Here is a 25,490-nt window from a genome sequence, read left to right on the forward strand (position 1 = left end):
GAAAAAAAGCATAATCTTTCCTTTCTTGCTTGGAAAAGTATTTGTCAACCTAAATCGCAAGGTGGTTTGGGTATGTGTTCTATGGAATTTCTGAATCATTCCTTATTGGCTAGGCTGGGTTGGTAGTTGACATCCAATCAACCTCTTCTTTGGGTTGATGCTCTTAGGGGAAAGTACCCCAAGAATGGTGTCTTTTTCTTGGATGCCCCTCCCAATCCGTCTTCTTCTTGGCTTTGGAAAGGTTTGCTTAAAAACCGTTTGGTGGTCCAAAAGGGTGCTTGTATTGCTATTTCCTGCGGTTTAAATGTGGAGGTTTGGCAGTCGCCTTGGATTCCTTTGAATCCAAATTTCAAGCCTATTCCAAATGTCAACTTGGCTTCTTTTAATGTTGCAGATTTGATTTTGGAAGAAGATCGCTCCTGGAATGCCTCTCTCTTGGTTGATCTTTTTTAGCCTAGTACTGTCCAGAACATTTGCAGTATTTATCTTCCCAGCATACTTGTATGGATAAGTGGATTTGGGCCCCTTCTCCAACAGGGACCTTTTCGGTAAAATCTGCTCATGATATCTCGGTTGTTCATGGTGGCCGTATCTCTCTTCTAGCTGAGGATGCCTGGTTTTTCCTTTGGGGTCTTAAACTTCAAGCTAGGCTTAAGCATTTGTTGTGGAAAATAGCTTGGGATATCTTACCCTCTAAAGCTAACATTAGTAGATTTGTTGTTCAAGAGGTAGAGGAGGCTTGGGTTTGCCCTTTTTGTAAGGGTCCTCTGGAGACTCTTTGTCGTATTTTTTTGGAATGCAGCTTGGCTAGATTTCTTTGGAGAAATTCGCCTTGGCCCTTCATCATTGATGGCTTCTCTAATAAGCCTATAGTGGATTGGATTTTAGCTATTATTTATCCTGCTCAATCTCTTGCTATTCCGGATTATGATGTTAATAAGTTTCAGGTGTTTGCAGCTATTACTTTGGATAATATTTGGAGGGCAAGAAATATTTTAGTGCATGATGGTGTGGAGCCTGTGCCTTCCAGAGTCGCTTTCCAGATTTCCTCTTCTTTGGAGCACCATCTCTCAGCTTGGAGAGATTCTACCTCTCCTTCTATTTGGGTTCCTCCTTCATTTGGGTGGCTTAAGGGGAATTTTGATGTTGCTGTTCGTGGCTTTTTTTTCTGTTGCTGCGGGAGTCATCTCAGATGCTTCTGGAAACATTATCATGGCAGTTACTCATAAGTTATCCTCCACAGATGCTCTAGCTGGAGAAGCTTTTGCTGCTCTTCTTACTTCTCGTTTGGCTGTCTCTTTGACTAGTGACAAATTTTGTATAGAAGGGGATGTTCTTTTAGTAGTGTTAGCTATTAATAATCCCTCCCTCTTCTCTTATTGGTCATTTGCAAATTGTTTTTATGACATTAGTGTTATTTTATCCTCCTTTCCTAGCTGGAATGCTTCGAAAGTGTCTAGATGTGCCAACTTCCGTGCACATGCTTTAGCTAAGTGGGCCGCTTCCAATCTTGTTTTTGGAAGCATTCCCATAGAGTCTCCCATTCTCTCTTCCATCCGGATCAAAGGTGGAAAAGAGCCTCCCTTGTAGCCTTTTCCTTTATTCAATTAGAAAAAAAAAAAAGAGAGTAATTTCATATTTTAGATTTTGTTTCACATGATTAACAGTGTTCGGAAGCCACGCCTTTTTAATTTTTATCATACCATAATTTTAGTAACAACTTGCCTATCTAGGGCGGGTAGAATCCACTCATAATCGCACACGGGCGAAAGTTATTTTTGTATTAGTCACTTGGGACATCCTTTTTTTTTTTAATTTTTGGTTTTGGAAACTATGGACTTAATTTATTCAAGTCTTTTTGTAGGCTTTTTATTAATCCAATTTTTGAATTATAAACATTGGGCTATATAAGTATTTATAAATTGAATTGTAAAATAAAAAATACATAGATCTATTTACAAACGTTACCGAATAATGGATATGGTACCCGCTTGTCTAGGATTAGGAGCTGAAAATCTACCTGTAAGTAATCCATACGAACAAACAAATAGCAGATACAAAACGATTTTAGCCACTCACGTGAATACTCCTACATGTAAGAACCAATTGTTATTTTAATTCAAAATAAATATAAAAAATAAGACGCTTGCACAAAAGTTATACATATTAATATTTTCCTCTTCTGGTTTTTTTTTTTTTTGTGTGAGAATAACCTTTTCTCTAGGGGTGTTTAAGCAGGTCGGTTATAATCGACCTGCCAACCAATAACTACTTATAACTATTAACCGATAACCGATAACCGATTTGGTAGTCGGTTATTAGAAACCGTTAACCGATTAGGACAGTTGCGAATTGCGATTAGCGATCTTAAGGGTAAGGAAAGACGGTTGTAACCGATGACTGCCTTTCTTTATATATAATAATAATATAAATATTTATATTAATAAACTATTAAATAAAACATCCAAAACCAGGTCGTTTTGTTGGCCATGCTTACTAATTTGCTTTTATTTGGTTTGTATTTTGTAATATGTATCTAAATTTGGGATTTGTCTTTTTAATTTTTTTCATTTGAATTTGGATTAATGGATTTGGGCTATTTTTTTAGCCATATTTTTGGGCTAGAATTTATAGAATTCATTGTCTCTGTTTGTTTGGATGAATAGAGACAATTTTTCGTTCAACTACCTTAAAACGACTTGTAGCGCAATGCGGACTGTAACGCGTTTATCCTGGTCAATGAGCTACGTGGCCAGTTCCTGAAGCTTGACCACGGTGGTCCTAGAAACACCCGATCCCTTCCCACTCACGAGCCCTCTAAAATCACTCAGACGGCACCGTTCCAATACTCGAATGCGAGGAGGTCCTGAGCGGCGCGAGCGAACGAGAGGACGAGAGGTGTGAGAGCTCTGCGTTTAGGGTTTGTGAAAGTCCCACAGAGATTTCCCAAAAGGTCAGTGAGCGCGTAAGTTCATCAAATTTTCCTTTTGCTTCGAGCTCTTTGAATCGCAGATTGAAGGATTAGAAAACCCCAGAAAGGTTGAAAATGGTGAGTTTCATTTGGTATTTGACGCATGTGTGTGAGAAAGAGGTGTGCTTATCATGTGCAGGGGGCAGAGAGAGTGAGAGATTTAGAGAGACGAGAGAGAGATTGTCTTTTTGTGTGTGGTCTAGGGTTTCTCGCTTCTCTTTTGTTACACCGAAGCCTTCTCCGACTCTCTCATGGACCGAAAGCTTGTGGTTAGCTCTTTCTTTTCTTTTCTTGTCTCTATTTTTTTTTTTTTCATTTTCGTATGAATTAATATCTATAAGATATACAAAAAATTAAATTTTGCTCATTTTGTTGTTAATGTGGGAAAATGTTTGCGTCGTTTGTAGGTTCTGGGTATTCCATGGGACGTGGATACGGAGGGTTTGAGAGACTATATGAACAAATTTGGGGAATTGGAGGATTGCATTGTCATGAAGGTTAGCCCCTTTTGGCCTTTCCTTTTATTTTTAACCTCGCATTCTTCACTGCCTGGCAACTTGATGAATAACATATATTATATGCTCTTCTTTCCCATTTTATTTGTTCTTAGATTGTGTATGGACGGGAATTTGGGATGAAATTGGTTCCGGTATTGAAGAATTTGTGCAAAGTAATTCAACCCTGCCCTCCAACACACACACACCCAAAAAAAAAAATTTGTCCAACGTAATTTCGTGAAATGTTAAAATTCTTGTTTTCTGTCTTTGTTTTCTCTTCTCTTCTCAAAAACAACATTAACAAACAACCTAAACACAAAACACTTATAAAAACACAAATAGAGTTTTCACCTTTATGTTATATCAGAACACTTTTTCAAACAAAATAAACAAAAAAGACCTCTCAAAACATATTAACAAACAATGCAATATCTTGAGATGGAAGTGACAAGTGAACATATTAATTATTTTCCCAAGTTGTAGGTAGCTTTTTGATGTGTACTTTTTCTTTATTAATATTAAATTCATCTTACTTCATCACGCATATGATATCAAATCTTACAAGGAAATATCATAGACATCAGTTTTTTGACAACCTTGTCAGTTAATATGTATTGGCAACTTAGCATTGCCTGGTATATAGCACCTTCACCAAGGGCACTTTATGGTTTCTGCAGTTGAGTATCTTACCTTACTTCCAGATGCATGTATAGTCCCTACTTCTGCATGAAGCCTGGATGTAGATTGAAGAATTTTCATAGAAGATGAACTCTTACCATTGTTTTCCTCACTTGGAGGTGGCATATGTGAAAGAGGTAGAGGCTAGATCTGGATATTGTTGAGCCTATGGGTTTAAGTGGAAGACCAAGTTTGACCCTTGTGATACTTTATTCTCTACAAGAAAAATGATGTTTTTAATTTCTCATACCAATTTAAATGCAATATGCTTTTCACAGATAGACTATTAGGTGACTGCATTTTTTATTTGTGCTTGGGTTTATTGATTCCTTTAAATTGTTTTCTGTTAATTTAGATTACTTTTTAAGGCTGATTTAACTTTCTGTCCATGATTCAGGAGCGGTCAACAGGCCGGTCTCGTGGTTTTGGATATGTAACATTTGTGTCAGTTGAAGATGCTAAGGTAAGTGCAAATTTAGATTCATTGGAATTCAGGCTCTGTTCTTTACTTCTCATGTTATTTTGGGATGTTGTTGTCTGATCAGATAAGTATTGGATTTTTACAAATTTGAATATGTACTATTTGTTTGATAATATCTGATGCATGACATCTTTCTGGCTGTAGAATGCATTGTCAAGCGAGCACTTCCTTGGCAACAGAATGCTGGAAGTTAAAGTGGCTACTCCTAAGGTTCTGTTATAATATTATATATCAGTACTATTTATTGGTCAATTTCATTTTTTTGTTACAATTTTCTGTCGTTCACTTGTATTCCCTGAAATTAAATGTTAATATTCTGCTGACAATATATGTAATTTTTATGTATTGCAGGAGGAAATGAGAGCACCTGCAAAGAAAGTTACTAGGATCTTTGTTGCCAGAATCCCACAATCTGTGACTGAGGAATCCTTCCGTAGGTAATAGAGATGATTTCAAGATTACCAGAATACTCAATTTTGTTATACATTTGATAATATGTATCATAAATCAATAATGAGGAATGAACATGGTTGTCTTAATGTTCCTTCTTTTTTGGTTTTTCAGTCATTTTGAGCAATATGGCGATATAACAGATTTGTACATGCCTAAGGTTCTCTCTCTCTCTCTCTCTCTCTCTCTCTCTCTTGTAGGTATATAGGCACACATGTCCGCATGTACATATTTAACATACATGAATACATGCACAAATACAAAATTGTATTTTTCTATGCAATTATTGCTTTGGTTGGAATTAACATGATTTAATTGCTCTCTTTTTTGTGAAGGATCAAGGCTCAAAAATGCATCGTGGAATTGGGTTTATCACTTTTGCAAGTGCAGGTGGGATCATTTTACTTTGACTTGGTGCAATGCAGCTATCTTTTGCATGACGATGGCAATATGGATGTTATCATCATATGTTTCTCTTTCCAATAACATCTATCATTTAGAGGAAATTGAATCCATCATATAAGCATCGGATGAGTATTTATCAGCTTGATCTATACATATAAAGTTCATTTTGTCTATATGTGAAATGCTCAAAAACTTACGCTATGTTTGCTAACTTACTCTCTTCTTGTTTTTTTGTTTTCAGTTTGAATTTTCCACTCATCTCAAGCACATTAACAAACAACACAAAACACTTTTTAAAACACTTTTTTTTTTGGTAAGACTTTTCAAACTGAAAATAATAATAAAATAAATATTAAAAATATTAAAAAATTAAAGAAGGGATTAAGTGTTCATGTGGCCCACCTTAGCAGAGGAGAGGGGTGGCCGCTCGGCCACTCTACCTATGACAAGTGATGCAGCATGGTGCAATGGATCGCAAAACAAACAACACTAGATTAACAACTCTTCCCAAAACCAAGAACAAAATCAAGGATTTGAGACAAATAGATAGAAAATCACTCATTGAGTGTTTCTTATTGAAAACTAAAGAAAATATCACTTTAGTTGTGGCTAAGCTGTCCTAGGTAAGTTTATATAGAAAAACAAGTTCAAACCTTACTTGGAAAACAAAATAAACTAGTATCAACACGGGTGGCCCTGCATGGCCATGCATCCAACCTTCTCCTCCATTAGGTTTTCTCAAAATAAGTAGTTCTACTCAATAGAAAACACTTTCTCAAATGTGAACCTATCATAATACATTTCTCACCTTTATGGCACAACAAAACACCTTTTCAAAAAAATAAAAAAATAAAAACTTGCCTAAGAAATAATACTTACAAAGATAACCTTAGATTTGCTTTCCTTTATTTCTTTAAACTAATAATATTTAAGAAATCAAGATTGCCAATTAAAATTATCAAAAACTACATATGTTTAATCTATACACGATCAATAAAAGAACAGGGAGCTTTTCTTATCCTGTCTGCATTCTCTTTTAAGGGAAAAAAGTAACAAATTGATGACAAGGTCATTAATAAACTAATTGGAATCATCTTTTCTGATCTGCAGATTCCGTGGACAATTTGATGGCTGAAACTCATGAATTGGGAGGTTCTACGGTAGTTGTTGATCGAGCAACACCAAAGGCAAGTTACAGCATGACTAGCCTTTTTCTCTTTTGATTGCACCCTTTTTTTTACTGTGTATTTTTTTTTTTTTTTTAGAATTGAATTTTATTGAAAGTGATTTTTTTTTTTTTTTCTTTTTCTAAATTTAAGCTATATCATGTAATATTTTCAGGAAGATGACTTCAGGCCAATAGGCAGAATGCCCCAGGTTGGATATGGCGCATACAGTGCTTATATATCTGCAGCAACTAGATATGCAGCAATTGGTGCTCCTACTTTATATGATCATCCTGGCCCAGTTTATGGCAGTAAGCCCCTTTGAGACTATGCATGTCAATTGTTTGCCAGTTGTATTAATTGATGCAGTCAATTTTCCTTATTATGTTGGATCAGGGGGTGAGTCCACTCGAGGAATGGGCAAAAAGATTTTCATTGGCAGGCTTCCTCAGGAGGCAAGCGCTGAAGATCTCCGCCAGTATTTTGGTAGATTTGGCCGTATATTAGATGTCTATGTTCCAAGGGTAAGCGAGCTACATATTCTATGGCTAGAAGTTTGATTTAAGGTAACTGACAGTCTCACGAAATGTTTATAAATATAGGACCCTAAGAGAACTGGCCACCGAGGTTTTGGTTTTGTAACTTTTGCTGATGATGGTGTAGCAGATCGTGTATCTCGCAGGTCTCATGAAATTTGTGGACATCAGGTAAATTGAATTCCTTTGTGATCTTGCAATTCTAACTATTATTCATGCCAACCCCCTGACATCTGACTACTTTTGGGACTTCAACAGTCCCCACTTCATGGCTCAGTGAATTTTGTGGTTTTTATGGTGCCAAGATTAGTTAGTTGAGCTTTTCTCCCTCTTTTCGATTTTTATGATGTGAGCTGGGTTAGGGAGTTGGGCTTTTTCAACAGTACCCATTTCTGATTCTACTTGGTCTACTGTGACCATTTTTCAACCTTGAAATTATGTAGAAGTTTGAAGTTTTAATTTATTAAATTGCTCTGCAGGTTGCAATAGACTCAGCCACACCTCTTGAAGATGCTGGCCCCAGTGGAAATTTCATGATGAATAGTGCAGAACCACCCTTTGGAGGCTACGGTGGTCCCATGCGGACATATGGCAGGATGTATGGAAGCCTGGACTTTGATGATGTAAGTATATCTATAATGTTTTCCTAAATTGGTAAAAATTACAATGGCAGTCTAGTAATTGATTTCTGTTGATACTTCTGTAATCTTTGGAATGAGAATACTTTTTCGTCTTATGAAGAGTAGGTTGTTTTCTGTGATGAGGTAATTTGTTACTCAATGTAGTCTTAGTTCTTCATGTCATCTTCAATTAAGAAATGAATTGTTGCTTCTCTGATGTCTGTTCTTGATAATGATTTCATGATGTCTACTAATTTTTCACACGATGCCATCTTTGTTTTGCAGTGGGGTTATGGAATCAGCGGTGGGAGACCATCAAGAGCAGATTGGAGGTATAGGCCATACTAATGAGTTTTGGCCCCGGAGAGCTTGCCATTGCTTCTCAATCGTTTAGGGATGTCGACAAAATGCTTTGCAGTCTTTGTTAATTGAATCACCTAAATTTATTAGTAGAATGTTTTGTCGAAGTTGATCTATTACGATGGGAGTATGGATTTGTGTTTGTGTGTCAACTTCTTAATTTTATTGATACTTGGTTTGCACAATAAATCTTTCAATAAGTTATGTTTCCATGAACGTAGAAAGCTGGCCCGCAGGTTTTTAGATATTGTCCTGTGGTAACTTGTCGCATGGGGCCTTCTTGTTCACTTACTACTTTGCCTGTTATGATCACTTTGTCTGTTATGATCATAAGTGCCACACATGGTTTAGGTACAATCTTAATTAATCTTAATTATGTGTATTAGTTTTTGGGTACTTTTTCTTTACAAGCTGGTTGGTATCATTTTGTGTCATGGGTTAAAGTTACGAAGGGAGCGATTTATAGAATAGCGGATCGCTGAGGATGTCAGAAGTATGGTAATATGTTATGATTTTAAGTGTCTTACATGTGTATATAAAAGCTCTTAAACATCTCTTTGAAAGTCGGTTTTCAGTAGTAAATTTTACTTGAGGTTTGAATTAGTCTCATTGATGCTGCAAAACGAGGAACCTTCTTTTGCAGGGTCAATTATGATGTTTAAGCATTCAAGAACATGATAATGTTTCTTATGCACAATATTCTTGATTACTAAAGACATCGAAGTATCATTATACAATGCAACAAAGGAAAGTTCAGAAGACAGTAAAAATTCTGTGCTTTAATGGAGTCTAGGAGGATTTAGAACGCATCGGTGGTAAAGCAACTACTGAAGGAACCCAACCGCACGTACTTTCTGAAGGAAACAACCTTGCGGGAAGTCTTGGGGACGTGATGGCCTTGATGGACTAACGCCTCACTTCTCATTGTGTGCGCTTTCCTCTCTGCTATTCTCAGCTTGTTTAAGATCTTATCCATTGATGACGACTTCTTCTTTTCTAATCTCATCTGAACCACCAAGCTTTGTGGTCAGTGAAGGCCACGGAGTGATATGATCTCGGTAATTAAAAAAAAAAAAAAAAAGACTAGAAAAGAATCGCAAGTGTTTTCAAGAAAAGAACTTGCTTTCTCATAAAGAATGTTTAGAGGACGAGAAAGTGCTTAGAAATGGATTCTTCGAAGAAGAAAAACTAGAAGAGCTGGAAATGAATTCACCTCAAGTTTTCGTATTGCTGCTTCAGCTTTTGCCTTCTGCAAGTTTTCCCATGCAGTGATCTTGGCTTCCTCTCTTTGCAACCTGCACAATTGCTAATAAAATTATATGGCAAAGTCTTTCTGCATAGGACTATATAACGCCACCAACTTTGCCCAGAAACAGAAGGTTTTATGTTCAAATTGTTGGTTCTAGGATATACAATTTCTAATGGATGATGCAGGAGAGTTACAAGAAAACTGTAGAGAAAATATACTTGGAAATGTTCATTTCTGCCTCTGCAATATCCCAAGATGAAGCTTGAGCTTCCCTGGCATCTTTATTGAAGTCTTCAACATGTGGCAACCCTTTCTTAGAGACATTGGTTTTATGTCTTTTAGACCACCTAATAACAGTGGCTCGTTTGTCAACCTGCACATCCCTGACTTCTAATTTAGGAGAGTTGTCACCTTGTGTTTCCACAATGGACGGGAAAGATGGAGGAGTTGCAGAAAATGAAGACTTCCCTCTAGGAGATGAGTTGATGCTACCCTCAGGGCTCATTTGGGTTGCCATATCTCGTCTTAAAACAGCATGAGATTCCATAGTTTCTTCAGTTCCATCCACTTTCTCATCTGTACATATGATCCAATCCAACAGAGACAAGCAAACATGTAAAGACTTTTTAAGTTTACATATTCAGTAACAGATCAATTTTATCTCAAACCTTTTCGTAAGCAGGATTCCTTAATAAATCCTCTTAAGCTGATTTCCGCCTGAATCTATGAATTTTTCTAAGACTTGATCCTGGCAAGTTGAATTGGATACCTAAGGGGAAATTTACAATGCAAATATGATAGTGAGAAACTGAAAACCTTTCCACTCATCATATGCCCGGGAATTACTGGCTAATGGGTACCTGACTCTGCCATTGAATGTCCATGAAACAGCTACATATCACATGCATTGCCCCTATCTTGGCTGCTAATTCATGTTTACTTGTTGAGGGTCATGTTAAAACACTATATATGTCAATTCTAATTTGACCAGTTTAATTAAACGGTCAAACCCTTCAACTATAATCCATTAATTTCGTGAGTCATGTAAAAAATTGTCAGTCCTAAATGTCTATTGTCAAGTTCAGATCATGTCAAGGTATATACATAAAACTATATATATCGACCTTAATCCAATCAATTTAATTAAATAGGTCATGCCCTTTAATCATATCCAGCTAATGTCGTCTTTAGATTCGTATGGTCATCTCAAAAACTAATGGCCCGCCCCCTCCCCGTACCTCTACCACATGACTCAAAATCCTGGTGTTTTGAGTCCTATAGCTGGTACTTTTTCACAGTGGCTTCTGATACTTTTTGAATGAATTGAACATACTAGGCTGCTAGTGCTAGCCTAATATCAAAATCAGGTTGAATTAATTCTTTATAACTTGATTGTGAAAGGAAAAAAGGAAAAAAGTAAAAGTAAAAGCATCATACCTTGAGAGCTGGGCAGTGAAAGCTCACTCAACATCTCCGACCATCCGGGCAAACTGGCCGATTGCAGAACCAAATTGTTCTCAGCAGGCACAAGATAAGATTTTCCTCCATCACCACTACCAAAACGAACAAAGAGACCATCAGCAGCCAACACTCCAGCTGATAAAGGAGAACCCGCCAAGAAATTCGTCGAACTGCCACCTTCAAGCCCCTGCATTGCAGGTGAACAATGCGAATAGTACGCAACCTCCGGAGGCACAATCGGACCACTCTTGGACTTGGGCCGGCCGTTGGGAGGCTGGGAATGTGAATTTTTTCCGATGCCATTTCCCGAAACCGGGCTACAAATCCACCTCTCAGCGTCCTCCCACTTTGAAGGCAGTGTCCTTCCGCCATTGAATGGCATCAAAGAAGCAGCACTCAAATGCCTCCGACTACTCCTGCTCTTTCTTGGCAACGGTAGCCGTTCTGAGCTCCAACCCTTTTGGCTTCCAACACTTTCATCCCGGTAAATAGGACCTCCCGGGCTCTGCAATGTACCAAAATTGTGGGAAGAAACAGAGCCTTTCTTCATGGTTCTCCGATCACAGCACCGGCTGTCTAAGGCTTAGCAGTGAAGCTAGTCTTTTCCTTTTAGCTGTAAAAAAAAAAAAAAAAAAAAAAAAAGTAATGAAACAAAAAGAAGGTTTCACTTGGTCGCAACTTTTATAAGCATATTTGTCTATGATCCAGCTGTAGCTCCGACATATTTTAAGCCTGAGTTGTGTACTGAGATTTGATGGATTTGGACCACTCAAACGCTCTCGAAAGGTCCCTTATTAGTAGTGCCAGATTTTGGATCGAATCAAGGAATCAGACACGACCAAATCTCTTAACTTGGCATACAAAGTGAACGTGCTTTGACAGTATATGTAACACCCCGGTCCCAATATTTGAAACATTATTAACATACATAGCATTTGACTTATAAATTGGTGAGACTGACTTAAAACACTTTTACTCATTTCTTACAGTATTCCAAGAACCTCACGCCTAGATATCACAAAAAGAAAAAAAGAAAAGAAAAGGTGACAACTCGTGATACATGTCTCGATGATTGCCATAGATGGGTAATAAAGAAGAGGAACCGCTTGGCTGGTCGGGAAAGGTGTCAGCGGTTAAGAGTGCACAGTGTACTTTCATGGTCAAGTGGCTGTCACCTATGGTCAAGAGGGTCCAGCTTAAGTTACCATGGAGACTCGTTTGATCAAGATAGCTAGTAATGTAATTCATATTTTTCATAATTAATAAAAGGTGCAGGGGCATTATTGCATGTTATATAGCAGAGACTAAAACATGGCCTACCACTTCACAAGAGATGAGTATGCATGTACAGCCCAAGACTTCCCATGTGAGCTGTGAATAAAGATTGGGGGTGGGGATAAATGTTTTTGAGGGGAAGGATCGAGAATAATGAATGGGATTGAAGAAGACTTTGGATGCTCATCACTTGGTCCTTTACCCCTGAAACAGCCAGGCAATGGGACGAAAGGACCATTTGGATTGTACAGAGTGCTGGTGTTCTAATTAGCTATTCAATTATTGCCATGATTTTAACCATATTTTTCACCTGACAAACTAAATTATCTCACCAAACAAGCAAACCCGCTAATAGTGTTATATTTTAGATATTGCACAACATGCAATACATTTTATTTAAGCGTTCGTTTAAAATGAACTGTTCAAATTGTGACAATAAACTAAAAAAAAAAAACATAAAGAGAGATGTTGGGATGGTCGAATTATCACTTTGATGGTTAGTTTAAATCCTAACAACCTTAAAAAAAAAAGTCGTTGTCAAGATTTGAACGGTTCATTTAAAATGAACGGCAAAATAAAATATATTGCATCGTGTCTAATATCCTGAATATTACAGAGAATCTCTATAACTTGATTGAGCATGAGAGGCATTATTGCATAGACAATGTATGTTGATCGTAACCAGGCCCCCATAGTCATCATAACGTGCAATGTTTCTTGTGGCATGAGATAAAAACAAAGACCACATGGAATTCGTGGTGTTAGCCGCTTATGGAAGGTACCATGTACCCATGCCTCCTCATGTGATCGACATGACTGACTATATATCCTTTTCTGATAGCGACAACAGTTATCTATTTTCGTCAGCTTAGTCTTTTTTCTTCTTTGGTGGGATGTACCAACTCAATTTGTACTCCATATTCATACCACTCACCTAAACCAAATTAATCAGCTCGTCCGTTATGTCTATTGGATAATCTACCAACGGTAAATTTTTTTTTTTTTTTTTTCGATAAATAATAATGAGTTGGGTTTATGTTGATCTTTGTGTTTTATATAGGTTAAGTCTAATCTTAATTATGTGTATATAAGCTTTTGGACATTCTCTCTTTGTAAGTCAATTTTTAATGGTACATTTTATTCGAATTTGTATCATTTGGTATTAGCGCTAAACACTACATCACAAGTTTGAATTATAGAGGGAGGGACTTATAGACTTGATTAAAATACTGATAGATGAGTAAAAACATTAAAAGAAAAATGACTACCATTAAGTCTTTCTATAGAATAGAGTGGGTTGTAGAAGAGTACGTAGTAGTATGTTACGATCTTTGTGTCTTACCTGAATTAAGTTTAATCTTAATCATATTTATATAAGATTTTGAATACCCTTCTTGTAAGTTAGTTATGTTTCCCACACCAAACACAAGCAGAAGAGAGAGAGGACAGAAGCTAAAGCCAATAATGGTCTTAATTTTAGTGTATAAATTAATCACCATCATAGAAACCTTTCCCTCAATAATGGTCTTAGTTTTTAGTGTATAAATCACCATCATAGAAACCTGTCCCTGTGGAGTAGATATTAGTTTTGCTTCATTTATTAAAATATGTCTAAAAAAACAGAAAAATATTTGATATTTTGGGTGATGAGTGAATGTTGCTTGTGGAGTTCTCTTCCCAAAAAAAAAAAAAGAAAAGAAAAAGTGTACGGCACCCAGCAATTGCCAACAGCACAGCAGCCTGGAAATTGAAAGTGAAAGGGAGTATTGGGCCTGTGTAGAGCTTGACAAGTTGCAAGCCCAGACCCAGAGCTCGTAGACTCCAAGAAGGAGGACTGGACACGTTTGCAGTCATTTACATTAGTGGAGGAAATTAGGCAAACGCTCTTCCACACGTCAAAGCCTGAAGCCCAACCTTTCCTTCTTTATATCTCTCTTTCCGTCTTTACCCTTTTTATCTCTCTATCTCATCTCACCGAAGGGCACTGGAATTTGGGTAAGGTGGGGCCAGCCTATTATGCAGCCCAGCACATGCCACGTGCAGATTAGGGGCCCCACTTGCAACCAATGACATTCTTTCTTTTAGGGGTCATCCCCAGATTCCCCACCACCGCCCTCACAAACCAACCATTCATTCTTCTTTATTTAATGTTAGGAAACAACGGTGATTTCCCTTTCAACATCCTAATTAGAGGCACCACACTCTTATACTAATGGCGGATGTGAAGTTTTCTGTTAAAATTTTTGTAAATATTTGGATTCCGTACAACAACAATAAGGCAAATCTTAGCGAGTATTTTTAATATATATATATTTTTTACATGTCCGTACAAGGGGAAAAATGAATTCGAATTAGCGACTTTCACTTCATTAAGCGTGATCTCAGCCGATTGAGCTACCTTTTGAGAACAATATTTTTAAATATCATTTATAAAATTTGATCAACTTTAGTATTCGGTTTGTAAATAGCATATGCTTGATTCAAGATCCACTAAACCCGGTGATATTACCAAGATCTTCCAATAAGAATGCTCTAGGAATGATCAATTCCACTTGTTCACTAATATTTTTTTTTTGTTGGGGGGCATTTTCAAATAATTGAAGTGGTTATTGTTTATTTTATGTCATCATTTGTTATTGTTTAATGGTGGTCCCAAAATTTGTCATAGGCAGACAGACCAAATTTCACAACATCTTGAATCTTGATTCCACTTTGTTTTGTTTAGACATGGCTATCTATTAGTCTTCCATTTGTTACACTCCAACAGGATTACAGGACAAGGAAAAACATATATAGGAAATAAGAGGAAAATTTATTAAATTCCTTAATTTAGAGAAAAGGAAAATAGTTTCTTAATCCCATCCCATTAAACACCTCTCTTTTCATATTTCTTTTCCTATATATAAAAATATTCCAAACTAGACATACCCATAACTTTTATTCTTCTTATTTTTGTTAAAATATTAATTAAATTATAAAATTCATTTATTTTTTTAAATATTTTCATTTATTTTTTCTTTTCCGAAAACCAGAAAAAAATGCTAGTACTAACTACTAAGTATATATTTGATCGGACAGTCCCTTTCATTAGATATAGGGAGTTTAAAAAAACATAGACAGCACTTGACCACAGAAATCTGGCAAAGATTTTTTTCTCGAGGTAGAAAATGCTGTAGGGGCGTGAGGGGCACCACCATAGGATGCCACATGGCTTTGGAATCCTCCACGATTGGTGCACCACAATCCTTTTCTTCAGATTATTGGATTGGCTCCTAATAATGCACGCGAGCACACAGAGAGGCGTACACTCTTTCCTTCCACAGAAGGGAAAGCTTCATCTTTTACCACTCAAGCCAACCAAAGCACAAGGCTTTCCCAAGAAACAATGGCTTCCACTTTGCTCTGCAATTCAGTCAACTCCTCCACGGCAGTTTTCTCAAGAACCCACTTCCCAGCTCTGGTTTCCAAGGACTTCCCAGTAGAATTCTCACCTTATGTTCACTGTAACTATTACTGCAAAACCAGAAAGCAGAAGAGGAAACTGGCCCAGGTTAAAGCCAAACTGGCAGAGGCCAGCCCCACAGTGCCACAGCCAACGCAGAGCGGTGGCGAGCCACTAAAGAAGCTTCGGATACTGGTGGCCGGAGGCGGGATCGGCGGGCTGGTTTTTGCGTTGGCGGCAAAGAAGAAGGGGTTTGATGTTGTGGTGTTTGAGAAGGATATGAGTGCTATAAGAGGGGAGGGACAGTACAGGGGTCCAATTCAAATACAGAGTAACGCATTGGCTGCTTTGGAAGCTATTGATTTGGAGGTTGCAGACGAGGTTATGAAGGCTGGGTGCATTACTGGGGATAGGATTAATGGGCTCGTCGATGGGGTTTCTGGTACTTGGTAAGTTGTTCAGAACTATGGGATTGAATTGGGTTTTTACCTTTTCTTGTTATATGTTTGATTCTGTAAGTTATGATGCGCAATGCTCATGATATATGTTTCGTTTTGATTTTATTAGTATGCTACTAGTAGCTATTTCTTGTATCTTGCAAAAGAATTTGGTGTTGTTGCAAATTCGTGAACTTTTTTGAATTTTTAAAATTAACTTCTTAGCTATTTTCCATAACTGTCTGGTTTCATAAACTTATAAATCAGGGGGTTCACGGATGTGGGTCTGTGCCAGATGTAGAGTAGTATCCTCTATGTCAAAGTTTGAGGAAGCCACTTCAAATTTTTTTTAAGAACTCTTAAAACAGTTCTTCTGAGAATCGGCCTTTTTCTTCCTCTCTTTAAGGTTTTAAGCAGATAAAAACTGCTTAAAGTTACTCATATCTGGTGATGTAGAGGCAGTTCAAATGGTTTTGGGTTTGATGCACTAAATAGTGATGTTGCAGCTTGCAGTTGTGGTTTGAAGTGATCGTGGACCATGTATAGTATAGATATCGTGATTATCACAAAACCTTTTTCATGATTCTTTTCTGTGATTCGTGGTGTAGCCTTTCTCATGCCATATTCTGATAACGTAGGTATTCTCATAAGTTTAGTTAACGAGGCTACGGAACTGAAGTTCACGCCACAGATCAGTGAGCTGGAATTGCATCAGTTCATATGGAAAGGCCTTTCATGGATAAATAATTGAATTATGATAATATAATACAGCAAACTGGGTACGTGGTGAACCCTATTGATTTAACCGCCAGCAAGGATCACTCATATCCTGCTAAATTACCACTAATCCCAAAAACTTAAGTTGATAAGAAAGGTAGATTTAATAATTTAATTTATATTCTAACATATCCCAAATAAAAAGGAAACATACTTTTGACCTCAAAGGAGTGGCCCTCATGATACGAGTTAGTTGAACCACATTAAGGAAACAACATGGCTAGAAAATGATACTCACTTCTGCAAGTATGAACAGGATGGCAGTATAATTATTCCCACTAAGGTAGGCGCATCCAAGACAGATATTTAATGTAGTTCAAAGCTTTTTATGCCTAGTACACAGACATATTTGTATGCTTCAATGATGAATCAAATTGTCAATGAGTTCAATTTTTTATAATTCAGAAGTATAAATTTTCATTTGGAACACAATATCTAGTCACATAAATTGATATGTAGTTGGGTATCAGGTACGTCAAGTTTGATACATTCACACCTGCAGCGGAAAGGGGGCTTCCTGTGACAAGAGTTATAAGCCGAATGACCTTGCAACAAATTCTTGCCCGTGCAGTTGGGGAAGATATCATTATAAATGGAAGTAATGTTGTTGACTTTGAGGATAATGGAGACAAGGTAATTTGCTGTTAACTGGTTGGTTGGAGATTGTTCTTTGATTGTCTTCTTCTCAAGGAATGTGTTTAATGGATAATTCTTTTCCACTTTTTTGTTTTGTTATGTTTTTTTAAAAAAATGCATGTGATAGATTGATGCGCTAAATACTAGTGTTTCAACTACATCTTAGATGTTGACATTTTATTCTTCTCTCTTGAATCCTATGTTTAGGTTACTGTGATGCTCGAGAATGGACAGAGTTTTGCAGGTGATCTTCTGGTTGGAGCTGATGGCATATGGTCAAAGGTAGCATTCTATACTCTATATGTAAAGCCTTTCATTTATCCGGCCTTTTTTTTTTTTTTTAAAAAAAAAAAATAATGCAATTTCTCTGCCTTCTATATGTATTCTTTTGTTAACATATAACGAATATGTATGAAAACTGTCTGACGAAGTGTCCACAATATCTGGTTCATCAAATATCTCCCTATTATTTTGGAGGTGCTCACAAACATCTTTATCCAGCATACCCAATAAAAAAGTTACATCAACTCAAAATATTTGATATTTTCAGCCACTGGTTGGAAGCCCTATAGTCAAACAAATTTCCTGTAGTACTAAAATCTTAGAATGCTGTTTTGTTTCTCAATAGGTGAGGAAGAGCTTATTTGGACCGAATGAAGCTATTTACTCGGGCTACACTTGTTATACTGGTATTGCAGATTTTGTGCCTGCTGACATTGAGTCTGTTGGGTATGTTCATTTTATTTTTGAGTTTAGATGCTTGCTTTTCATCTTCATTGGCTTGGTTACACCACGAGCTACTTAGAACATGCATTTGGACCATTGTTCTTTTATATATATCATGTGTAGAGTCTTATATACGTACTTCTCTTCTGAAGGTACCGAGTCTTTCTGGGACACAAACAATACTTCGTTTCTTCAGACGTGGGTGCAGGAAAGATGCAGTGGTATGCATTTTACAATGAGGCACCTGGTGGTGTTGATAGTCCTAATGGTATTATGTTCTTCCGATGTTTAAGCTCTTCAGAAAAATCAATTAGCAGTAGTGAAAATAATGCCAGGACAACACAGCAATATGCGTGGCTGTGAGTGTCTCTGTGTGAGGGAAATTCATGCAAATATGTAAATAAAACAGAGTTTACAGAAAATAGATAAATTAGGAATAAATTACCAACTGTTGGTCTGGTTAGTTTTCAATCTTGTATTTCAATGGGGTTGGTGGAGGAGCACCATCATCTTTCTAGCCCTTCCCTGTCAATTCTTTGATTATGCTAAGATTTGGGGTTGTCTGCATTATAGGCACATGTTGGTTTAGTGTTCATTTCTAATAGCATGAACAATAAGTGTAAGGTATATGTTCCTTCTTGAACTGTGTTGTTAGTTGAACTCAATAGGCGATACTAAACTGAGAATCCTGCCCCTGAGAATAGGTCGTATGCAGACAATTCTGCTATAACTAACCTGCATTATAGGCACGTGTTGGTTTAGTGTTCATTTCTAATAGCATGAACAATAAGTGTAAGGTATATGTTCCTTCTTGAACTGTGTTGTTAGTTGAACTCAATAGGTGATACTAAAGTGAGAATCCTGCCCCTAAGAATAGGCGTACAAAGACAATTCTGCTATGACTAACCTTAGATAAGTTGCAGACAGATCAATGGTGTTGAATCAGTTATTACTCCCTCCTTGTCCCACAATAGATTGTGTGCTGTTCTTTTTGGGCTGTCAAAATAGATTAAAGTTTTTAAAAATGAAAGCCTTTATCCATTTAACTTCCCATATTACATTTAAATTCAAAAACATACCTTTTCAATATTTATATCCATTTTGTTTTAATTTGAGTCATTTATTACTTCCCCCTTGTCCCACAATAGATTATGTGTTGTTCTTTTTGGGTTGTTCCTAAATAGATGAAACTTTTCACGGATGAATATCCATTTAACTTTCCATATTACCCTTAAAGTCAAAACATCATTTTTAAAATTTTGAAAATTGCCTTTCTATAGTGGGTTAGAGGAAATATTACCTGTCAAGTACTTAGTAAATAAAAAAGATGTTTTATCACTTGTTAATGTTTTACAACTTGGCAGGTAAAAAGGAAAGGTTGCTTAAAATATTTGAGGGTTGGTGCGATAATGTGATGGATCTGATACTTGCCACGGATGAAGATGCCATTCTTCGACGTGACATATATGATCGCACACCAATTTTAACTTGGGGAAAGGGTCGTGTGACCTTGCTTGGGGACTCTGTCCATGCTATGCAGCCAAATTTGGGTCAAGGGGGATGTATGGCCATTGAGGTATACCTAGCATCTTTTGGTTTGACACATTTTGATCCCATTTCAAGCTAATGATAATTATGGATTACAGCTTTATCACTATTCATCAACTAGAGCTATGCATGGGATGTGATGAGCACAATTTTCTTCATCCATATCTTCTTTCTTCATCTTGTTTTCATTTTGTGAAATCTTGTAGATAAAACTTTTCTTTCTTTCTTCCTTTTTTCTTTCACCTTGTTTTCATTTTTTCAATTCTTGTAGATAAAATTGTTCTTTCTTTCTTCATTGTATTATCCATAAATAAGCAATATCATCTCAGCTTTTTATTAGCTTCTCAAATGGACATGGGGCCACTAATTATGCAAAATCTACTTCAAGAGTGAACTAAGATGTGTCTGAACCATTCATACCATAATGGCAGGATGGTTATCAACTTGCATTGGAACTCAATAAATCTTGGAAACAAAGCATTGAAGAAGGAACTCCTATTGATATTCTTTCTTCTCTAAAGAGGTAATGCGCCATTTATCTATCAAATTTTCCAAAAGTGAATTGAATTTCAAGGTTATAACTGCATATTTACCTGGTAATTGTCTAATTGTAAAACTCTTTAAAACAAGTAACGGGAAAAAATAGCTTGTATAGAGAAATACTTGGGTGGGGCCCTTTTTTGTATTAAGGAGGAGAAGAAAGTCAAATAATCAAGTCAGTATCTGAATCTCCACTTCATAAGGCATTGTCTTTAGCCACTGTGCACACCCATTGAGTTAAAACCCAAAAGGTTGGAAATAACACTACTGTGTTTAGTTGAGTTGGCTTGACTTGACAAATCTTGTGTTACATAAAGATTATTCATTATGGTCAGTTTTACTGGCCTTAAATCGATTAAATTTTTGAGTGCCCTACAGTTTCTTAGATCAGATTTAAATTGGTTGATTTATTACTCTCTTTGATGTTTCTATGTCCTTTTTCTTGGTCCCCCAGATATGAGAATTCTAGAAGATTACGAGTTGCCATTATTCATGGAATGGCAAGAATGGCTGCGTTAATGGCTTCAACCTACAAGGCTTATCTGGGTGTAGGACTTGGTCCATTATCGGTAGGATTTGTGGTCAATTGTACTGTTAGATTAATGATATGTATTGTGTGATGTGTCCTTGTTTTAAAAGTTGTGTGATGTGTCCATATTCTAGAAGGGGTGTGATGTGTCCCTAATGTGTTGTCCTATTGTGAGGTTTGTATAAGCTCTCATGTTCCAGAATTTTGGACAAGGTTTCCAATAGCAAAAAATAAATGAACTTGATGCTGCAGTTGATATGTTGGATCTATATTCATGATGCTTTACAAATCTATTTGCAGTTTTTGACAAAGTTTAGGATACCGCATCCAGGGAGAGTTGGTGGGAGAGTTTTTATTGACTTGGGGATGCCCTTGATGCTAAGTTGGGTCTTAGGTGGTAACAGGTAAGATCTTAAGAACCCTGTTTTCTACAGTGCTCAAGCTATTATCTTAATTTTCTTCTAAGCTTTCATAACATGACCAGTTATAAAAGTTCAGTGATTTCCATGTCTTTTTTCTGGGGATTCTTCTGAAGCTTTAGTTCTCAGAAAATAATTTATTGAGGATTTTAGATTTTGTTCAATGTTTTGGATAATTTCCGACATTATAAAATGCTTATGAGCATACTTGTTCCACTTTTAAACTCCTGTTCTTCAATGCAAATATTGAATGTGCATGTTAGAAATCAAGGCTAGTGGTAAGCTCAAGGCTAGCGGTAAGCAAATATTCAATGCAAAAAGGTGTATTTCAAAATATTCTTATTTCAAAATTTGAATTAAGCGGAAGGATCTTAAATTTGATTAAAAAAAATGAACCCGCTGTTGTTGTAGTAGACCTTTTTCTGTATCAGATCGCTTGTATCAACAATGAAAACTATATTTTCCTTTGCAGCTCTGGACTTGAAGGGAGGTCACCATCTTGCAGACTCTCGGACAAAGTATGTTGCTTAAGTAATAATAACTTTATATTTTGTAAATTCGAAAACAAATGTAGCTCATTCCATTATGTGATCATGGATTCTATTATGATCTGGATGCTGATACGTTGTTAATCTTTTGTGAAGGCAAGTGACCAGTTACGCCAATGGTTTGAAGACGACGATGCATTGGAGCGTACTATTAATGGAGAGTATGTCCATAAGACTAATATTTATGAATGTCATCCCTTGGCATATCTTCTTGTTGATATATACATGCTGCTGCGATAATTAGTGTTCATATCTATCTTGTTTGTTTGTAGGTGGTTTTTGTTACCATGTGGAAATGAAACTGGTGCTTTGCAACCTATTTGTTTAAGCAGAGATGAGAGCAAACCCTGCATCATTGGGTATGAGGATTTTGACAAAACCTATAAATTTGTAGTTTGATTTAGCCTGGTTTTCAGATGTGTCAAATACAAATCCCCATCAGTTAAGCAGCTTTTATGATTCTTAAATAAAATACGGATCATTATCTATTTATTGACAATCCTATCAAGTGCACCAATTTTTCTGTTCTCATCTACTTTCTATCCCCCATGATTTGCTACTCTTTTCTCCTCATGAAACAACACTTTCTGATGCATTATTCTTTAATGCAGGAGCATAGCACATCAGGACATTCCAGGGATGTCAATAGCAATACCTTTACCACAGGTGACATGGCCAGTTGCCTAGTTCACGTTTTCACTTCATTAGCCGGAATAACCCAATTCCTCCGCTTTTGTGTTCAAGGTTAGATAACAAGTTCTTTACTGTCTCAGGTTTCTGAAATGCACGCACGAGTTAGCTATAAGGAAGGCGCCTTCTTCTTGACTGACTTGCGAAGTGAACATGGTACCTGGCTCGCGGAGTAAGTAACGGAAAGCAGGGTATATTTGTTTTGTCATTGAGTTTACAATCTCTTTTATAATTTTGTTTGCTGTAAATGTGCAGTAATGAGGAGAGACGGTATCGGGTGCCTCCAAATTTTCCTACTCGTTTCCGTCCATCGGATGTTATTGAGTTTGGTCCTGATAAGAAGGTGGTATATAATCCCTTCGTTTGTGTTTACTGCATGAATCTCAATGAATAAACTATAATGTCTAATGAATTTGCACTTGGTGCGTGTTGGCTGGCTGAGCAAGATTAAGAAGCACAACATGTTGACATGATTTTTAATGCGTTTAAAAATCTTACTAACATCTTCCATCGATCATAATAAATTCGAAGGTTTTATTTTGTTTACTTTATATTTCATTGATTCATAATAATTGTTTAACTTGCTCTGCCAAGCCATTGAAAATAATTTGTTATGATTCTATTTGGATTACAAATGTGCCCTTGTTTTCTCAGTTGTTATGAATTGCTTCTTCAGTTATTGTTATCTTCTAAGCAACCAAGTAAACATGCAGGCGGCATTTCGGGTTAAGGTGGTGAGGTCTTCTCCAAAGATTGCAGAGGAGAGTGGAATCCTCCAGACAGTTTGAAAAATCTTAAGTTTCTTTGTTCAGTTTACACAGGAATTGTACAGCATTTATTCGGACTGGCACTGCAATGTAAAATCTTCTGCATTTTGCAGAGCGTAGAGAATTATACATGAAATTTATACCCCCTTTTTGTTACACTCGGAGTTGGAACATGCTATATGTTAACTTCATATTCTTTTGAGAGAGTGCAAATATATCTGTTAATAATTCAAAAGGGTTCATTGGTGTCGCATTATCATTATGGTTTTCCTTTTCTAACCTTCATGAATTTTATTTGAACTTCCATGATTGATTCATATTGATATCCAGTCCTTTTATAGCCCCTAACAAGTATTTATAGCAACTAGACGCTTAAACCTAATAAAACATTAAAATAAAGTCGGTTTGGCGTTATGGCGCAATCTCATTTAATAGGGCATACTTGTTCGGATGAGACTTGCAATAAAACCTAAAAACTCATAAAAAGGCGTTCATGTCCGGACTTATTTTCAAACGAGTTTTGTGGGTATTGATTTTGTCTTTCTTGATGGCCCGTTTTGATATAGTAAACATTAGAATTGAATTTTTTTAATGAAATATAACTTTATAACCCTTTGAATAAGCTTTTCAACCCCATCAAGTTTGCTTCCTTCCAATGTCAAAATCACTAGCTATAAACATTTTTATTAAGAATGGCCTGACTGAAAAAACTGATCTGCATCACAAGCTCAGTGACAGTGCCCTTAGGTCCCAAGAAGTTGAATCAGAATGGCCATGTGTCAAAGGGTTTCTTAAACCCAAGCTGACATCCATTGTTAATATATACAGAGACATCCTTTTGCTGGGGTAATTTCCCACTGCAATTTCTAATGCGTCTGCAACTACTTTCTTGTTTTTTGTCGTGTTTGAGGCATGATTATAATTTCACCATTATGTGCTGTGAAATTAATAGGTTTGACAATAATATGGGGGGGGACCCGGGGAGCAATGGCACGACATATCACCAAAACGTTCTTGTCACTATTATCACTTCCCTTTACGCATGATAATTGTACATAATTGGTGCAGTAGAAGGTTGAAAATTAGATTTAGCCCCCACCAAACAACACAATTATTAAGCCAATAACCACTGTTAGTATCACCACAATCCAACAAAAGCATAAAAGAAAATCAACACTGAAACAAGAGAAAGTTTTGAAATTGTTTAAGCTCAAGAACAATGGCTAACGTCTCCAATATCAATGAAACATTTCCTGTTAGAGGTGTATGAAAGTCATGACTTATGAGATCTAGAGCTTCACATTCTCATTAGAACTACAGTAATTTCGTTCGAACGAAATCTTCATTCTCTCAATTCTAACATCGAATTCTCCCGAGACGGGAGAATAAGCCCAATGCTCACGACAATATGATGGATCGATGTATGCTGAGCAACAAGACTTGCAACCAAGTCAATGGGCACATGGATTCTGGCCAAGCCATTTTTTTTTAAAAAAAAATTATTATATCCATAATATGATGGGGAAAAAGTAGTGGTCGGCTCCAAAAAAATGACAAACCTTTCTACTCTTTTGTTGGTCAGACTGCAAACAGCTCCTGGAAAAAAAGCACATGGATGTGAACCCAGCCCACTGCGCATTTCTGTGGTTGAGCTCGCCCGGATTCAACAAAAGGTGGGCCGTTCTTTTCACCATCGCTTACTGAACACAATCATAGCGAAGAAGTGTAAAGGATAAAGTACAACTCAAACACTATTACTCAGAAAAATAGTAATAATAATAATAAGTACAACTCAAATTCTACGTACCAAAAGATATTGTAGATAATATTAAGCACAATTTCTGATATTATTGCATCTTAACAGGAGACCCAACAAATATCTGATGGCGAATTCACTCCACTATTTATAGAGAGAAATTATAACCATAAAGTTACTAGACAGTAGAAACTATTGAACCATTTATTGGAAGGCAGTAGTGGAGCCAAGATTTTTATTTGGGTGGGGGACGGTAATAAAATAATGTTATATTTTTTCAGTAAATTATTTTATTTCATACAATAAATTTAACTTATTCTTCCAATAAGTAATCAAAGAAAACAACAAAATTATTGCATCAACACTAAATATAATCTTCTTAGAAAAAAAAAAAAAAATCAACACAATGTTGCCCACAATTTTTTTTTAAAACCAAAAATCGACATCGTGAATTAGGGTTAGCCAAGCAGATCTCTATCACTATTCAAAGATTTCATTTTTCATTAACGTTGCTTCATGTATGGTG

General features: G+C 36.6%; 3 protein-coding genes across 6 annotated transcripts; 2 read left to right on the plus strand and 1 right to left on the minus strand.

The window, feature by feature from the left end:
• Positions 1-2,839: 2,839 nt before the first annotated feature.
• Positions 2,840-8,380, plus strand: LOC132188513 (uncharacterized). Of its 2 annotated transcripts, none has more exons than XM_059602994.1 (14): positions 2,840-2,965; positions 3,111-3,240; positions 3,379-3,468; positions 4,544-4,609; positions 4,772-4,837; positions 4,979-5,064; positions 5,192-5,237; positions 5,413-5,467; positions 6,593-6,673; positions 6,828-6,959; positions 7,045-7,172; positions 7,251-7,355; positions 7,664-7,807; positions 8,090-8,380. In XM_059602994.1, exons 2-14 carry the CDS (start codon positions 3,223-3,225, stop codon positions 8,150-8,152), a joined length of 1,080 nt encoding a protein of 359 aa, XP_059458977.1. In that variant the 5' UTR covers positions 2,840-2,965; positions 3,111-3,222; the 3' UTR covers positions 8,153-8,380. The 2 variants fall into 2 exon arrangements, with proteins under 2 accessions (XP_059458977.1, XP_059458976.1); XM_059602993.1 differs by having other exon boundaries at positions 2,840-2,953.
• Positions 8,381-8,842: 462 nt separating this feature from the next.
• LOC132187325 (uncharacterized) lies at positions 8,843-11,494 on the minus strand. Of its 2 annotated transcripts, none has more exons than XM_059601605.1 (4): positions 10,851-11,494; positions 9,632-9,989; positions 9,378-9,459; positions 8,843-9,170 (listed from the first exon to the last, which is right to left on the minus strand). In XM_059601605.1, exons 1-4 carry the CDS (start codon positions 11,422-11,424, stop codon positions 8,964-8,966), a joined length of 1,221 nt encoding a protein of 406 aa, XP_059457588.1. In that variant the 5' UTR covers positions 11,425-11,494; the 3' UTR covers positions 8,843-8,963. The 2 variants fall into 2 exon arrangements, with proteins under 2 accessions (XP_059457588.1, XP_059457589.1); XM_059601606.1 differs by having other exon boundaries at positions 9,081-9,170; positions 9,378-9,470.
• A 3,844-nt stretch (positions 11,495-15,338) lies between these two features.
• Positions 15,339-23,467, plus strand: LOC132186697 (zeaxanthin epoxidase, chloroplastic). 2 transcript variants are annotated; one of them, XM_059600709.1, is made up of 16 exons: positions 15,339-16,040; positions 17,276-17,438; positions 17,649-17,723; positions 18,070-18,130; positions 18,320-18,388; positions 19,532-19,743; positions 20,147-20,238; positions 20,710-20,824; positions 21,085-21,188; positions 21,676-21,721; positions 21,848-21,912; positions 22,024-22,110; positions 22,363-22,417; positions 22,525-22,613; positions 22,697-22,784; positions 23,155-23,467. In XM_059600709.1, the coding sequence occupies exons 1-16, from the start codon at positions 15,535-15,537 to the stop codon at positions 23,227-23,229; spliced, it is 1,902 nt and encodes a 633-aa protein (XP_059456692.1). In that variant the 5' UTR covers positions 15,339-15,534; the 3' UTR covers positions 23,230-23,467. The 2 variants fall into 2 exon arrangements, with proteins under 2 accessions (XP_059456692.1, XP_059456691.1); XM_059600708.1 differs by having other exon boundaries at positions 15,342-16,040; positions 18,070-18,170; positions 18,320-18,435.
• Positions 23,468-25,490: the final 2,023 nt, after the last annotated feature.

Source organism: Corylus avellana, chromosome ca7 (genome assembly GCF_901000735.1).
Source record: "Corylus avellana chromosome ca7, CavTom2PMs-1.0".
Taxonomy (NCBI): domain Eukaryota; kingdom Viridiplantae; phylum Streptophyta; class Magnoliopsida; order Fagales; family Betulaceae; genus Corylus; species Corylus avellana.